This window comes from Narcine bancroftii, chromosome 1 (genome assembly GCF_036971445.1).
Source record: "Narcine bancroftii isolate sNarBan1 chromosome 1, sNarBan1.hap1, whole genome shotgun sequence".
Taxonomy (NCBI): domain Eukaryota; kingdom Metazoa; phylum Chordata; class Chondrichthyes; order Torpediniformes; family Narcinidae; genus Narcine; species Narcine bancroftii.
This window is the reverse complement of record NC_091469.1, coordinates 380054579-380072119: the sequence shown is the minus strand read 5'-3', so window position 1 is coordinate 380072119 and position 17541 is coordinate 380054579. Positions and strand designations below refer to the sequence as shown.

General features: G+C 41.1%; 1 protein-coding gene across 8 annotated transcripts in view; it reads right to left on the bottom strand.

The window, feature by feature from the left end:
• Positions 1–17541, bottom strand: part of LOC138751311 (F-actin-uncapping protein LRRC16A-like) — a 378511-nt gene that overhangs the window by 185728 nt on the left and 175242 nt on the right. For all 8 annotated transcript variants that reach the window (XM_069913446.1, XM_069913453.1, XM_069913448.1 and 5 more), the window contains one exon: positions 6869–6972. In XM_069913446.1, the coding sequence (XP_069769547.1) occupies positions 6869–6972 (104 nt within the window). The remainder of the gene's footprint in view (positions 1–6868; positions 6973–17541) is intronic.

Genomic DNA, 17541 nt, shown 5'->3' with positions numbered 1-17541 from the left:
GGTTAAGATACCTGCAATGAATTAAGGGGCAAGTGGAAATATGAAGAATGGACACAGCAGACACTGTGGTCACAGAATCGGCCAGGCTGGTCAGCTACATTGTTCTGGAGCAGAGGCCTCAGCTGGTATGCAAGATATGCAGGGCCCTGCACTCGGGTATGACCTGTGCAAGGATGTCACATGTCACAGTGCATACCACAAGTACTGCACTGTAAATACCTGAATTGTGTTCCACAATCGGGCTGTTGTTTAAATTCCTGGGAAAAGTCACACAAAATGCTTTTACAATGCAGAAGAATGTTTGATGCTGCATTTTGACTTTGGTTTCAGACATTCTACTTTCCTCTTAAAACGCTATTTGGATCCAAGCTGCAAGTTTCAAAACATCTTCACTCGATCATTCAAAAAGTGTTGGTGAAGCTATCTTCCAAGTTCTGTTCCTTCATCACCCTCCACACAACTAATCAGTACGAGACATCATAGGCAGATAGACAGCATCTTCCAGTTCTTGCGTGGACATCATCTCTTACAGCCACCGCTGACTCTTGGCTTCATGTTTTCTGGATCATTTTTAAAACAGATTTGTGCCCCATATTTTCTTTTCCACACCTGATGTCTTGCTGTTTTTAGGAATTAACATCCATATCACAATGGTCCATCAATTAGTCTGTGACCATCCAAAACTGCAGACTTCACCGGTCATTAATGGTGAAAGAAAATTAGTGACATTTCTTGAAAATAATTTGAAAGTCTATTCTCTGTTTAACTCAACACCTATTGGAGATGTGCGCTTTGCGATTCAAGACACTTCTGATAATTACACTGATGTGCTCAGCATGGAAGCTCATCAGCACGGGATCTGTTGAGGAGTTGGTACACTTTGTATTTGGTCCCTCATTCTCATACTAACCATGGCCAGCACATAATAATGCCATCCTATTCATTTGAATGTCACGGACCTGGACTGAAAAGTGAAGTCCAGGCAGCAGTATTTCTCCTCCTTTTATTATCATTTAATTTAACAGTTTTATATTTAAAAAAATGCCCCTAATAATTTATTTTTAATTATTTAAATCTATTTCTATTTTTTAAAATATTTCATTATCAGAAGTCTAGATTCAGTTCAAAGACCAGAGCATTTGGAGATAGGGTCTGTTTCATCTTGTATTTGTATGTGTGAGTTCTTAAGACAACACATGGATGAAGGAAAAGGTTATTTACTTTAAAGTTGATCTAAACAGCACATGAGACATGCCATGAGGCTGCAAATCTCCATTACAGATCTTACATACTGTGTGTCTCCTGCTGTGTGTCAACCCCTGCTGGCAGCCAAGTTTAATCAAGCAGTAAGGCATTGCTAGTTGCCTTGCAACCACGATCATTATCATTTCACCTCCCTTTCTTAAAACAAAAGTAGCTTACTTTTAACTAACAAGTTTTCTTTGTATAACTCTGTAATTTTAACTTTAACACCAAGAACTTGCATTTTCATTATTATCAACATTGTTAACATTTTTTAATCTTGTTTTGTGTGTTCATATTTACATACACTAAAACTTGAAGAGCAAATAAGATAGCACTACTTCATTCTATAACAGGAGTCTTTAAATTTGCTCAATGAGTCTCTTAGGAGGATTCACGTGTCTTGAAGATCTTCTGATTGATTGTCCTTGAATCTGACTTGTTGCCTCAGATGATGTCTTCTCAGATGTGCTTTCAGGTTGTTCAACTGTATTTATCTTTCCTTCTATTGTGGCTGGTTCCATTTGAAGGTCTCGACGATTTCTTCGCAGAACAGCACCTTCATCTGCCTGAATGGTGTATGATCTTGGTTGGACTTCACTTGGAACAGTTCCATTCAAAGTCCATAAATTTGTTTTGTCTAAGCCTTACTTAGTCACCAGTGTAGAGTTCCAGAGGTTTTTGTTCCTCTGTCAAAGTAATACTTTTGCTTTTCTTTTGGTTGTTCTTTGAACTTCCTCACTTTCTACCCCTCTTTTGTTTTTAGGAGTTTCTCCTGAATGGGTAGGTTAGATCTTAGCCTACGTCCCAAAAGGAGTTGTGCTGGTAACATACCACACTCGAGTGGCATTGTGTGGCATACTAGCATACTCTGTTAGAAGTCCGTTCCACTGTCTTTTTTTTACCTTGTTCATCAGTCTTTTCACTGCCTGTACTGATTTTTCCACTAGACCATTGGACTGTGGAAAATGAGGACTTGACATGGTGTGTACAAAGTCCACTCTTTGGCAAACTGTTGAAACTTTAAATTACAAAACTGGGTCCATTGTCTGTGAAAACCTCGCTTGCCACACCACGTCTGGAGAATATGGTTTTCATACCTGCTATTACAGCATCTGCAGTGATGATGTTCAGTTTACACAGATAGTCTGTGACTACCAGATAGTCTTTCCCTTGACATTCGAATAGGTCAGTGCCTACCTTCTGGTAAGGTCTGTATGGTGCTGGGTGTGGCTTTAGTGGTTCTGCAGGATTGCTTGCTTGATATTTCCAGCTGTTATATAGTTTGACACTTCAGTTGTTATATAATTGTTGATTCTTGGCCAGTACATCACCTCTCGTGCTCTTTTCTTACACTTTTCGATTCCGAGATGTCCTCCATGAATCCTTTTTAGCATCTCTTTTCTCAGACTCTTTTGGATAAGGATTTTACTTCCTTTGTAGATGATGTCTTCAATCACTGTTAGTTCCGCTCTGCAGTTCCAGTACTCTGAAATGTCAAGTGAGCAGTCCTGCTTCATGTTGGACCATCCATCCAAGTTGTTTTTTCTCAATTGTCTCAGTGTTTCATCTTGGTTTGTCTCTGTCTTTATGAGCTCCATTTTTGCATCTGATATGGGCAGTGCACTTGTAATCATGTCCACAAAGGCATTCACGTCTTCATCCATTTTGGTGTTTATGGGCTCTCTCGTGTCAAAAGCTCTAGACAGGGTGTCTGCTGTGTACATTAGCTTACCTGGAGTGTACGGCACATTCAGTGTATAGGGTTGCAGCCTAATCATCATTCTTTATATTCTAAGTGGACATTCATTTATTGGCTTTTGGAACAATGCAATTAAGGGCTTATGGTCAGTCTCTATACTGATTGCTTGTCCTGACACAAACTGATGAAATCTTTCACAGGCGTATGTAATGCTGAGCAGCTCCTTTTCAATTTGAGCATCTCCATATCTATCATTGAGCGTGATGCATACGCAATGGGTTGCCAGTCATCATATTTTTGCAGAAGAACTGCACCGAGCCCACTATGTGATGCATCTGATGACATCTTGATGGGTCTAGCTGGGTCGTAAAACCTCAGAACTGGTTCGTCTGTGAGCAGTTTCTTTAGTTCGCTCCATGGCTTTTCATGCACATGATTCTACTCCCATTCAATGTTCTTTTCTGTTAATCTTCTCATTGGAGCCATCTTTTCTGAGAGATTGGATATGAATTTACCCATATAGTTGACCATTCCATTAAACCTCTGTTCGTCCTTTTTGTATTGTTGTCTTGGCATGTTCCCAATGGTGGATACCTTTCTGGGATCTGATCTGATGCCCTCACTGCCAATAATATCTCCTATAAATGTTAGTTCTGTCACCCAGAGCTGGCATTTCTCTCTATTCAGCTTCAGGTTTGCTTTCCTTGTTGCTTCCAGCACTTTCCTCAGTCTCTCATCATGCTCCATTATCATGGTTCCCCATACTATGATATCATCCATTGAGGTAGCAACTCCGTCCAGGTGCTCATAGACCATATGGATAGTTTTATGATACATTTCAGGAGAAGAGGCAATTCTGAATGGTCACTTTAGGAATCTGCATCTGCCAAATGGACTATTGAACTTGCTTTATCTAATTCAACTGTCAAAATCCTGATGATGCATCTAACTTGCTGAAAAACTTTGCATTTGCAAACTGTGACATGACTTCTTCATGTGTTGGAAGCTTAAAGCATTCTCTCTTTATTGTTCTGTTGAGATCTCTTCGATCCAGGAAAATTCTAAGCTTTCCATTCTTTTTGTCCACAATGACGAGTGAACTCACCCACTCCATTGGCTTATATATCTTCAGAATCATGTTCAGGCTTTTCATCCTGACTAACTCTGCTTTTAGTTGCTTTTGAAGCACAAATGGAACTTTTCTGCATGGATGTATTATCGGTGGCACACGTTTATCCACTCTGATTGTGTGTTCTCCTGGAAGGCAGCCTAGACCCTGAATTGGGTCACTGTACTCTTTCATGAGTTCATCATAGACTGTCTCTCCTTCGCTTTCCACAACAAAGACTCTTTTTCCCAGGTTCAGGAATACCACACACAAGTCTGTCTTTTATCAACAAGTCAGTCAGTCCAGTTACATACTGATCAATATTTTCTTCCGTTTTCTGTACACATGAAAAATCAGTGCCTCTCAAACGTCACATTACCTTTAGGTATGCAGTATGCCTCAAACTGTTCCATTATTTTTTTCAATTTTATTTTGTTTACTTCAGCAGAAAATGTGAAGATATTATACACCACCAGGGCTTCATCACCCATGAAAACTGATGCTTTCACTTTATCGTTTTTCTCATCAGCTCCGACTGCCACTAAATACAATCCAAAATGCTGTTTAAATCTGCTCCAAATTTTAGCCACATTACCTGTCAGCTGAAGTTTCACTGGTGGATGTAATCCTTCCATTTTTCACTGTGTGAGCTTTTCTTCACTGATCAGTCATTGACTTTAGATTTTACCTTTTAAAGTATTTCCTTCTAATTTCCTTCTTCTCACTTATGACACCATGTTTCATCTTGTATTCTTATGTGTGAGTTCTTAGACAACACATGGATGAAGGAAAAGGTTCTTTACTTTAAAGTTGATATGAACAGCACAAGAGGCAGGCCATGAGGCTCCAAGTCTCCATTACAGATCTGCATACTGTGTGTCTCCTGCTCTGTGCCAGCCCCTGGTGGCAACCAAGTATAATCAAACAGTAAGGCATTGCTAGTTGCCTTGCAACCATGATCACTATCATTACAAGGTCCAGGAAATCCCATGGGATCACTAAAGATTAGTGTGTCCATGGAGATTATAAAGGAGTAAAACAAAGCCATGGGGTTCAGCAAGATCACACCCATTCGTTTTGTGGTGATTTCAATGTTTAAGGTAAAATGGTACCGAATGTACCATGGATTGATACCAACAATAATAGTGGTGATTCCTTAAACAGCAAAACTGTACTTTATCATCCTCAAGCTGATTTTCATCCACTTCTCCCTTTCAAGTGTACTAGTAACAATCCCACAGTTAGGTAGACAGGGCTAAACAAAATTGATACACACCATGAGTTTATTATTTAACTCACTGACACAGTTAAGGAATATTTGTGTCAAAAATCAACAGCACTGCTCTGAGACATCATTGAAAGAGTAGAAAATAAAAACTTGGTTTAAGCTGCCCCTTTAAAGGCCCAAAAGGTACACTTGTGGCATAAATGATTACATACTTCAGTTTCCCCCTTTCATACATGCAACATTTCCCCTACATAGAGTGCAGAGGAAAATGTCTCCATTCCCTGCAAACACACAATGATTGTGGACCAGTAGAAGTATGAAGCATACGGTATTATCACTGCCCATTCACTGCTGCCACCAAAGCTGGGTCACAGCACTTTTCATGCTAGGATTTAGGCTGTGCTGTTGTGTACTTCCCTGTGTAATACAGCTAATAAAATAACATGCAACTTTAACCATGACCAAAAGCATTCAGATAGGATTCTTTCTCCTGTGGATCTAATTCAATTAATAAGGGACACTGGGAACTTGCCAGATTTCCTCAGGTTTATGAGAAAGCTGGTGTACTTTCATGGTTGGACCAAGACAAGCTGATGGCCATATCTACACTTACAAACTTAAAGCTCCACTTCAGCGCCACTGAAACCTGTCTACCTTCTTAATTGGAGGTCTGTTGTAAGCACTCAGCAATATAAAAGATCCATAACTCCAACCAAAGGGTTTAGTCTTTGAAGCCTCTCTGTATTATTCTATTTTTGAATATTTTATTTAAATCAATGCATAATTATCATATGATACGCACAATATTATATTGTTTACAAATATGTTGATTGATATATAGTAAAGAGAGAAAAAAACTATTAGAACTACTTTAAAAAAAAACTACAGAAACTATAAAACCAAAAAAAAACCCTTAATGAAAACTGATAAGGGTGCCCAGATCTCATGTCTCCCTAGTATACTTCTCTAGATTCCCGAATGCCAGGTTCATTTAGATTTACATTCCTAACAACAGCAGCGGATTGCATTGTCACTACATTATAAAAGCATATATCAATACATCCTTAACATTCATTATGTTGAAAAATAACACACCATGAAATTTTGGTTTTGTAGGATGAAGTACAGTATACTACAGTACATGCACTTCAGCTTTGGTGTTGTGCCGATCTACAGAAACCTATTACACATTAATCATTGCATTATACATGAAAGTAGTAGATGAAAATATTTGAACCAATGAGCCAATAAGAAAATTTTCATTAAAACATAACAGGCAAATCAGTCAATTGGTCAGCTCCACTTACCTTGTGAACATCACCAACCAAATGCTGCAGGAAAATACCACCTTCAAGCTCCTTCCAAGTTGCACGCCATCATGACTTGCATATGCATCAATGACCATTTCTTGTCAGTGGGTCAAAGTCTTGGCATTCCCCATCCAGCAACAGTTCAATGGATTGCAGTGGTCCAGGAAGGCAGCTACTACAATCTTTCCAGGACAACAATGGATGGGAAATAAATTCTGAGCATGGCAGCAACACCCACACCTCAATCATGAAAAAAATGTTAATAAAGTTCAACGTACCGATAAGTCATCTCCACGGAAAAAGTTCCCTGAGAGGTCAAGATGTGTGAGGGAGCTAGAAATTTGTTGGTTGGCACTCAGTGAATGGGCAAGGCTGTTCACCCCTGTAATTATGCAGAGTGTACAAAATAAACAGTTGCTTACATTTTCTTTCTGGAAACAAAAGTATCAAGACTATTTTGCACTAAAGGCTTTATAATTGTTACAGGGAGATTGTTGTACAAAAATATGATCCACTTCTAATAACATAAATCACTTAATAACTCATTGACCCCATTCGTTTAACCTTGATGACTCTGTACAATCTACACCAACCACACAATTCCTTTTTGTTTAAACTTTTATGCTTCTGCAATGAGTATGTTTTCTAATGTAATTTGGTGCTGTAGTGTGACCAAACACTGGTTACATTTTGCAGCATACAGTCTTTTGGGACCAATGCCGGTGTTAGCACAATTAGTCTCACCCTAATATATTTAAAATTAAATCTTTTTCAAATTACTACCACAGAAAAAGATAGCAACTTTTAATATGAAGTTTATCATTATTAAAATATACCAGGAGTGGCCAAACTGCGGCTCGCATAGAAACATAGAAGATAGGAGCAGGAGTAGGTCATTCGACCCTTCGAGCCTGTTCTGCCATTCAACGAGATCATGGCTGATCTTAAAGTTCAGTACCCCGTCCCCGCCTTCTTTCCGTAACCTTTAATACCCTTATACTGAAGAAATATATCTAATTCCCTCTTAAATATATTTAATGAACCTGCCTCTACTGCCCTCTGTGGCAATGAATTCCACAGATTCACCACCCTCTGGGTAAAGAAATTCCTCCTCATCTCGGTCCTAAATGGTTTCCCTATTATCCTCAAACCATGGCCCCGGGTTCTGGATTTTCCCATCATTGGAAACATCCCATCTGCATCCATTCTGTCCAGTCCTACCAGATCTCCTATGAGATCCCCTCTCAATCTTCCAAACTCCAGTGAGTACAATCCAAATTTGTGCAATCTTTCCTCATAAGTCATTCCTGCCATTCCAGGTATCAGCCTGGTGAATCGCCTCTGTACTCCCTCCATTGCAAGAACATCCTTCCTTAGATAAGGTGACCAAAACTGCACACAATACTCCAGGTGTGGTCTCACCAAGGCCCTGTACAGCTGCAGTAAGGTATCCTTGTTCCTATACTCAAACCCTCTTGATATGAAGGCCAACATACCATTTGCCTTTTTAACCGCCTGCTCTGCCTGCATGCTTGCCTTCAGAGACTGGTGTACAAGTACCCCTAGGTCTCTCTGCACTTCCCCATCTCTTAATCTATTGCCATTCAAATAGTAATCTGCCCTCCAGTTTGTATTACCAAAGTGGATAACCTCACATTTATCCACATTGTAGTGCATTTGCCATGTATCTGCCCAGTCCCTCAATTTATCCAAATCACACTGGAGCTTCCTGACCCCCTCTTCCGTGCACACAACCCCTCCTACCTTAGTATCATCTGCAAATCTGGAGATATTACATCCAATCCCCTCATCCAGATCATTAATGTGAATTGTGAACAGCTGGGGTCCCAGTACAGATCCCTGTGGCACCCCACTGGTCACCGCCTGCCACTCAGAAAATGAGCCATTTATCCCAACTCTCTGTCTTCTACCTGCCAGCCAGTTCTCAATCCACATCAATACTTTGCCCTCAATCCCATGAGCCTTGATTTTGGAAGCCAGTCTTTTATGCGGGACCTTATCGAAGGCCTTTTGGAAGTCCAGGTACACCACATCCACTGGCTCTCCCCCATCTATTTTACCTGTCACCATCTCAAAGAATTCCAATAGATTTGTCAAGCACGATTTACCTTTTGTAAATCCATGTTGACTCCGTCCGATCCCTTCTCTGCTAGTCATATGCTCCGCTATTACATCCTTAATAGTGGATTCCATATTTTTGCCCAACACTGTTGTAAGGCTCACAGGCTGATAATTCCCCGCTTTTTCTCTACCCCCCTTTTTAAATAGTGGGGTAATATTAGCTACCCTCCAATCCATAGGTACTGATCCTGAGTCTATCGAGTTCTGGAAAATAATTCTTAAAGCATCTGCTATCTGAATGGCCACTTCCTTAAGTATTCTAGGATGTAGATTATCAGGCCCTTGGGATTTATCTGCCTTCAATCCCATCAATTTCCCCAAGACCATGTCCTTAGAGATACTGATTTCTTTCAGTTCCTCCCTTGCATTAGTCTCTATGTTTCCCAACATCCTTGGGAGGTTATTTGTATCCTCTCTTGTAAAAACAGAACTAAAGTAAGAATTTAATTGGTCTGCCATTTCCTTATTCCCCATTATATATTCCCCTGATTCCGATTGCAAAGGACCTACTCTGGATTTCACCAATCTTTTCCTCTTGACATATTTATAAAAGCTTTTGCAGTCGGTTTTTATATTTGCCGCAAGCTTACTTTCGTAATTTATTTTTGCTTTATTGATTAATCCCTTTGTCCTCCTTTGCTGCATCTTGAACTGCTCCCAGTCTTCGGTTACGGTACTTTTTTTGGCCAATTGATATGCTCTCTCTTTGGACCCAATGCTGTCTCTAATTTCCCTTGTTATCTACGGTTGAATCACCTTTTTTGCTTTATTTTTATGCCCCGATTTTTGCAATTTCTCCATTAGATCTGTGAATGCTTTCCATTATCTATCCACAGTCAACTCCCCCATAAACACCACCCAATCAATCTTACTCAACTCCCGTCTCATACCATCATAATTCTCTTTATTTAAATTCAGGACCTTAGTCTCGGTTTTAATTTCATCACTCTCCATGTCGAGTGAGAATTCGATCATATTGTGATCACTCCTACCCAAAGGGCCTCGCGTAACAAGATTGCTGATTAGCCCCTTATCATTGCATGATACCCAATCTAAAATGGCCTGCTCCCGAGTTGGTTCCTCGACATATTGGTCTAGATAACTGGCACCGAACCGCATATTAAAGGTCAAAGAGTGGCATGTGGCTCGCGACACGTAAAATAGATGGGGGAGAGCCAGTGGATGTGGTGTACCTGGACTTCCAAAAGGCCTTCGATAAGGTCCCGCATAAACGACTGGCTTCCAAAATCAAGGCTCATGGGATTGGGGGCAAAGTATTGATGTGGATTGAGAACTGGCTGGCAGGTAGAAGACAGAGAGTTGGGATAAATGGCTCATTTTCTGAGTGGCAGGCGGTGACCAGTGGGGTGCCACAGTGATCTGTACTGGGACCCCAGCTGTTCACAATTTACATTAATGATCTGGATGAGGGGATTGGATGTAATATCTCCAAATTTGCAGATGACACTAAGCTAGGAGGGGTTGTGTGCACGGAAGAGGGGGTCAGGAAGCTCCAGTGTGATTTGGATAAATTGAGGGACTGGGCAGATACATGGCAAATGCACTACAATGTGGATAAATGTGAGGTTATCCACTTTGCTAATACAAACCGGAGGGCAGATTACTATTTGTATGGCAATAGATTAAGAGATGGGGAAGTGCAGAGAGACCTAGGGGTACTTGTACACCAGTCTCTGAAGGCAAGCATGCAGGCAGAGCAGGCGGTTAAAAAGGCAAATGGTATGTTGGCCTTCATATCAAGAGGGTTTGAGTATAGGAACAAGGATACCTTACTGCAGCTGTACAGGGCCTTGGTGAGACCACACCTGGAGTATTGTGTGCAGTTTTGGTCACCTTATCTAAGGAAGGATGTTCTTGCAATGGAGGGAGTACAGAGGCGATTCACCAGGCTGATACCTGGAATGGCAGGAATGACTTATGAGGAAAGATTGCGCAAATTTGGATTGTACTCACTGGAGTTTGGAAGATTGAGAGGGGATCTCATAGGAGATCTGGTAGGACTGGACAGAATGGATGCAGATGGGATGTTTCCAATGATGGGAAAATCCAGAACCCGGGGCCATGGTTTGAGGATAATAGGCAAACCATTTAGGACCGAGATGAGGAGGAATTTCTTTACCCAGAGGGTGGTGAATCTGTGGAATTCATTGCCACAGAGGGCAGTAGAGGCAGGTTCATTAAATATATTTAAGAGGGAATTAGATATATTTCTTCAGTATAAGGGTATTAAAGGTTACGGAAAGAAGGCGGGGACGGGGTACTGAACTTTAAGATCAGCCATGATCTCGTTGAATGGCAGAACAGGCTCGAAGGGTCGAATGACCTACTCCTGCTCCTATCTTCTATGTTATTATATCTATGTCTCTCCCCCTCGCCTGCACGACTCTCGCTGCCGGTCTCTCGCTCGCCCGACTCGCGCTGCCAGTCTCTCGCTCGCCTGACTCGTGTCTTTAATAGCCTGATATTTGTAGCATTGTATTTTAGTCATAAAAAATGATTATAATGACTAATTTTGTCAGGTTAAAATATTTTAATTCTGATTAAAATATCTCTAATTTTTTGGTTTACATTTTTTTACATATTTGTGTCTTTGTGATTATTGAATCGAATACAAATTAACAGCTTAAAAACTGTAACAGTTTAAAAACTGCATGAATGAATAAATATTATTGCATTTAATATGCATTTCTTAAAATTTATATAAAATTTTGTAACAGAATGTGTATGTAACAATAAAAACGTATGTGTGAATTTTGTTCTTGTCCTGCGGCTCTCAAGCATCTGAGCCTTTAATCGTCTGTGACTCTTACATTAAGCAAGTTTGGCCACCCCTGAAATATACCTTTCAATGTTCCATACAAACCTAATATCTGTGGTGCCAATGAATGTTTTCTCTTCCAAGATTAGCACTATTTGCTAATCTCTTCTTTTTGATACAATTATATCACTCATTATTCACTGGCCAACTGTTATGGTATAGTTCTTTCATGTTGCATGGACTTTGTTAGATCATTTAGCTGCCTACAAATCTTTGGATTATTTAGACATCTTTTAAAAATTCAGAAAATTACAGAAAGCCATCAACCAAAATGCCAGATATGCATTTTATTATGAACTTCTCAAATATTTATATTTTAATGTTGCATAAATATACACGTCTACCCAACTTTTATAAATATACTGAAAATGTATCCCATCTTTTAATGTCTAATCCTTTGGCAGGATTTCCATTGCTGATTAATCACTTTGCAGTAGGTTTATACTGCATTTACTTGTGTAATAGTTGAATTTTGTAGACCAATTTTTGGGGTAAAATTTAGGGGGTCGACTATTACACGCATACTACTTTTGATCACGGCAAGTACCTGCATCGCTCAGTGCATCGGGAGCTTGGATGGGCGGACAGGTAACTGGGAGTTAACCCCGCATTCGGAGCACCAGGAGCTTAGATAGGCAGGCAGTTAGAGCTTGGGCAAGAGATGGTGGTTGGGGCATCAAATGGTGGGCATCGGCGGCATCGGAGGTTGGATGAGCAGGCGTCCAGGGCCTGGTCATGATCGGAGCATTGGGAGCTAGGATGGGCTGGCAGCCTGGGTGTTGAGAGCTTGACGGGGGGGGGGGGGGGGGTGGTGGCTGGGAACTCAGATGGTGGGCAACTGGGGCGTCTGGAGCTCGGATGAGCAGGCGGTGGACTGTGGTCAGGGCGAGTCTCAAAAATGGAGGTTTCGCGGTGGGGAGTCAATTTTTAGATGCAACATTAGGAAAATACCAGATTTTGGGCCAAAAATAGGGGGATTGACTTCGACATGGTATCAAGTATTACACACGTATATACAGTAATTAGAACTCCAGTCTTAAGTTGCATTGGTTTTGCAGACATGCTGAAACAGAAGGTAATAACTATGAATTTGAGCTTTAGTTGGTACATCTCACATCAACTGACATGTTACTAAAAATTGCCAATATAAATCATCAAGAAAACTTCAAATGTGTGATACCAGTGGGGGGATTTGCATTTGTGATTGAAACTGATAAATCCAATTTAATTAGATAACAGATGATCATTATTCTGCAACCATCCGAATTAAAAGTTATATGTAACTGAAATTACTATGCTATTACTCACTTGGTGCTAGAAAATTCTACAGCAATACTATGTAAACTGCCAGCAAGGAAAATATAACAGGCATTGATCATAGATGCTGTCCAACATGAACCAAGTGCTTCAAAATTAGTCACTAATTAAAAAAAATATTAGTTTGCATCTGGGGCTATGCATAACAGTGTGACCTTATCAACAGGACTAAGGCAATATAGTCAATTTGCAGAACAACCATTAATTTTCAGACCATATCCAGGATTCACTCTTGGCTTCAAGGTGACTTATATTGGGTATTCACGGCATATCCATCTGACACATAATGGCTTGCCTGCACCAATGCATTAACTGATTAATTTTTTTAAAAATCTGTTTATATAAACCCACTTCTGTTCACATTCCATAATTCAAATCCAGCTCAGGTTCATTTGTTACCTATGACAATTTGGGTCAACATCCAGAATTAACAAGAGGTAACTTGTTCCAAGCCCACTCAAAGAGAAAGTTCTTCAGGATCATTTTGAAATCTCTATGATGCACACACTGATGTGGTGGAAATCTTTCTGAACCTCATTGGAAAATGTGACATCAAAATAGGAGCCCAAGGCAAAGTGGAATGTCCAAAAGCCCAATCAAAGAATTGACTGTAAAAGAATGATAGTTAGAGTCAAAGGGAACTTGGTAGTGGGATGTGGGGTAGGACATCAGTTAAAAGATGTCTGACAGATGAAGACACTGGACTCTATATCAGAAGTTGGAAACAAAGGGAGCATGACAGGATGTTTAGAGGAAAGTTGGTGCCTGCAAGCTATCAAAGAAAAATTACCTAGAGTAATTAACGAATGTACAATCAAAACAGCCATCACGGTAACCAAGAGTTAAGGGAGAAGTTAGTGGATGTGGAGAACATGGCATATTTCCAACCACAGCTTCCCTTTGCAATGGAATTCTCCATTTCCTCATCAATAAATCCCAGTGTAGATCAAGAACATCATCATCTCCTCGCTGACCATCAGCATGGGCAGCTTGGTTCCCAACACTCATGATCAAACTCAAATACAACATAGAAATTCACTGACACCACCACGAGTGTTGGTTAAATAATAGTCAAAATGTGACAGAATACAGATTGAGAACCTGACTGGGTGGTGCCAGAACAACAATCTTGCTGACAAAGTCATAGAAGCTTTTCTGGGCAACAATAATAGGCCTCAGTGACCATAGGTGTATCTAAGGTAAGGCAGCCAGGGCACATGCCCTGGCCACCAATTGAAAGGGGGGGGAGGGGGTGGGGGGTGGGGGCAGCACCACTGCAGGCGTGGAGGAGTGGAGTGGAACAGAGGGATCTGGGAATACAGGTACATAATTCCCTAAAAATGGTGTCACAGGTGGACAGGGTGGTAAAGAGAGCTTTTGGCATATTAGGTTTCATAAATCAAAGTATTGAGTATAGGAGTTGGGATGTTATGGTAAAGTTGCACAGGACATTGGTGAGGCCAAATTTGCAGTATTGTTGCAGTTTTTTCACTTAAATACAGGAAAGATATCAGTAAGATAGAAAGAGTGCAGAGAAGATTTACTAGGATGTTGCCCAGACTTCAGCAACTGAGTTACAGAGAAAGGTTAAATAGGTGAGGACTTCATTCCCTAGAGCATAGAATAATGAGGGGAGATTTGACAGAGGTATTTAAATTTATGAGGGGATAGATAGAATAAATGTAGATAGGCTTTTTTCCACTGAGGGTAGGTGAGATACAAACCAGAGGATATAGGTTAAGAGTGAAAGGAGAAAGGTTTAGGGGGAACATGAAGGAGAACTTCTTCACACAGAAAGTGGTGGGAATGAGCTGCCAGCTAAAGTGGTGAATGTAGGCTCAATTATAATATTTAAGAAGAATTTGGACAGGACATGGATGGAAGAGGTATGGAGGGCAATAGCCTGGGTGCAGATAAGTGGGATGAGGCAACAAAATTGTTTGGCACATACTAGAAGGGCCAAAGAGGCCTGTTTCTGTTCTCTAATGTTCTATGGTTCTAACTAATGACCTATCATGTGCACTCAACATCCTCACTTGTCAAGTAAGGGCAACAGTGGCTACACTTCCTGGAGAAGACTGAAGCAGTTATGGCTATTGGCTATCATTATTTTAACCTTCCAATAGGAGTCTATCAAGAGTGTCCTGGCTGGTGGGCTTGCTGCATAGAAATGGATCAATCCACAGGACCATAAGAGTGGCAGAGAGGATCACTGGAGTCTCCCTGACCACCCCCCCCCCCCCCACCACACCCATTGGTATGATCTACTGGGATTGTTGTCTGAAGAGGGCGCACAAAATCATTGAGAACCCCTTGTACCCTGCTTACAGAATCTTTCAGTTTCTCCAATCGTGAAAGAGAGATACAGGAGTATCAGAGCCTCCACCACCAGGCCGAAAATCAGTTTCATCCCACGGGCAGTGAAACAGCTGAAAAAATCAAAGGAACTGCTCCCACTAACCATTGGAGACTTCCTAATCACAAAGCAATTTTAATTATTTATTTATTTTGTATAGCTGAAATGCTGGTCCTGCATATGTATTGTGTGTCTGTAGGTGAGTATGTCTGATTGTATGTTGGCGTGTTTTGCACAGAGGACCAGAGAACACTGTTTCGTTGGGTTGCACTTGTATAATCAGGTGACGACAAACTTGACTCTTGACTTGATATTCAGAAGGAGAGGGCAAGGGACAACATGCCTGTTCTTACTGTCAAAATGGTTGTGGGGGGTGAGGAGTTAGTGCCTTCAAGTTCCCTGGAGTCTGCATGTGGGAGTACTGTACTTGCCTGGAGCTAACGCACTGAGGCAACCATGAAGAAGGCACACATATGACTCTACTCTCTGAGAATCCTGACAAACTTTGACATTTTATTGAATACTTTAACACATTTCTACATGTATACTGTCTACATCACAGCCTGGTTTGAAAACTCGAGTGCCCCCGAATGCTTATGCTGGTTCATCACAGGCACTGACCTCCCACCCATTGAACACATCTATGTGAAGATCAGCCCCTAGAAGGCAGCCAAAATCATAAAGGATTCCTATCACCTTAATCATAATCTCTTCTCAATGCTCCCTTTGGGAAGAAGGTATAGAAGCATGAAAGCTGGCACCTCTAGGTTCAAAACCAGTCAAGACCAAAACACTGATTATAGACTTCTGGGGGATGGCCGGAGCTCACTTCCTGGTCCACATCAACAGTGTTGTGTTGAAGAGAGTAGACGGCTTTAAATTCCTCTTCATAAATATCTCCAGCAATTTGTCCTAGTCCACCCATGTCAACGTCATGACAACCACGACTCAGTACCCAAGATGATATTAAATGCAAGTGTGAATACTTATTTCAGTATCCTTTTATATTCATCATCTCTTTTTCTTCCTATGGCTAAGTGCACTAATTTAATATATATTATTGTTATTGGTGTATCTTATGTATCTTTGTAGCTGTAGCAAGAATTTTGATGCATCTGTACACTGTACATCTGTGTATGATAATAAATTCTTATACTTGGCACAACCTCATCAATTAAAAGGTGGGGAGAGGCCAAGAGTTCAATACCACTTGAAAGAAGAAAGGATATAGTCGTGAAGAAATTTAAATAAACACATTGGGAATTTGAAAACTACCACAATGGAAAATTGTAACTTCATGCAGTTGATGGTTGAGCGGAACTTGGATGAGCTGAAGTTTGTGGATGACTGTGGAAAGATGGCAAAACCTGACAGCTTTGTTTGCTTTTAACACAATAATGTTTACGTCTTAAAAATACTTTATATTTTCTGCAAAGGCATTGGGCATCTTGAAGTGTGCAAAGTCATAGTGGCTTACAGCACAGAAAAGGGCCCTTTGTATTAGGTAGTGATTACCTTCACCCATGACAAAGAAGTCTACGTAGCTGGTGTCTTTACAGATGGTTTGATGTTCACTTCATTGACCATCTGAAATATGATATGGCTATAGTATGAACAAGTCTGAATGGGCAACTAAAGCGGCATCATCTGCAAAGAGTAGTTCACGGACAAGTTTCTCTTGTGTCTTGGTGTGAGCTTGCAGGCGCCTCAGATTGAAGAGACTGCCATCCGTGCGGTACCGGATGTAAACAGCGTCTTCATTGTTGGGGTCTTTCATGGCTTGACGTCCTGCTTTGCGGAAACTGCCAAAATGTTTGGCCTGGAAGTCAGCCTGAAGAAAACTGAGGTCCTCCATCAGCCAGCTCCCCACCATGACTACCAGCCCCCCCACATCTCCATCGGGCACACAAAACTCAAAACGGTCAACCAGTTTACCTATCTCGGCTGCACCATTTCATCAGATGCAAGGATCGACAATGAGATAGACAACAGACTCGCCAAGGCAAATAGCGCCTTTGGAAGACTACACAAAAGAGTCTGGAAAAACAACCAACTGAAAAACCTCACAAAGATAAGTGTATACAGAGCCGTTGTCATACCCACACTCCTGTTCGGCTCCGAATCATGGGTCCTCTACCGGCACCACCTACGGCTCCTAGAACGCTTCCACCAGCGTTGTCTCCGCTCCATCCTCAACATCCATTGGAGCGCTCACACCCCTAACGTCGAGGTACTCGAGATGGCAGAGGTCGACAGCATCGAGTCCACGCTGCTGAAGATCCAGCTGCGCTGGATGG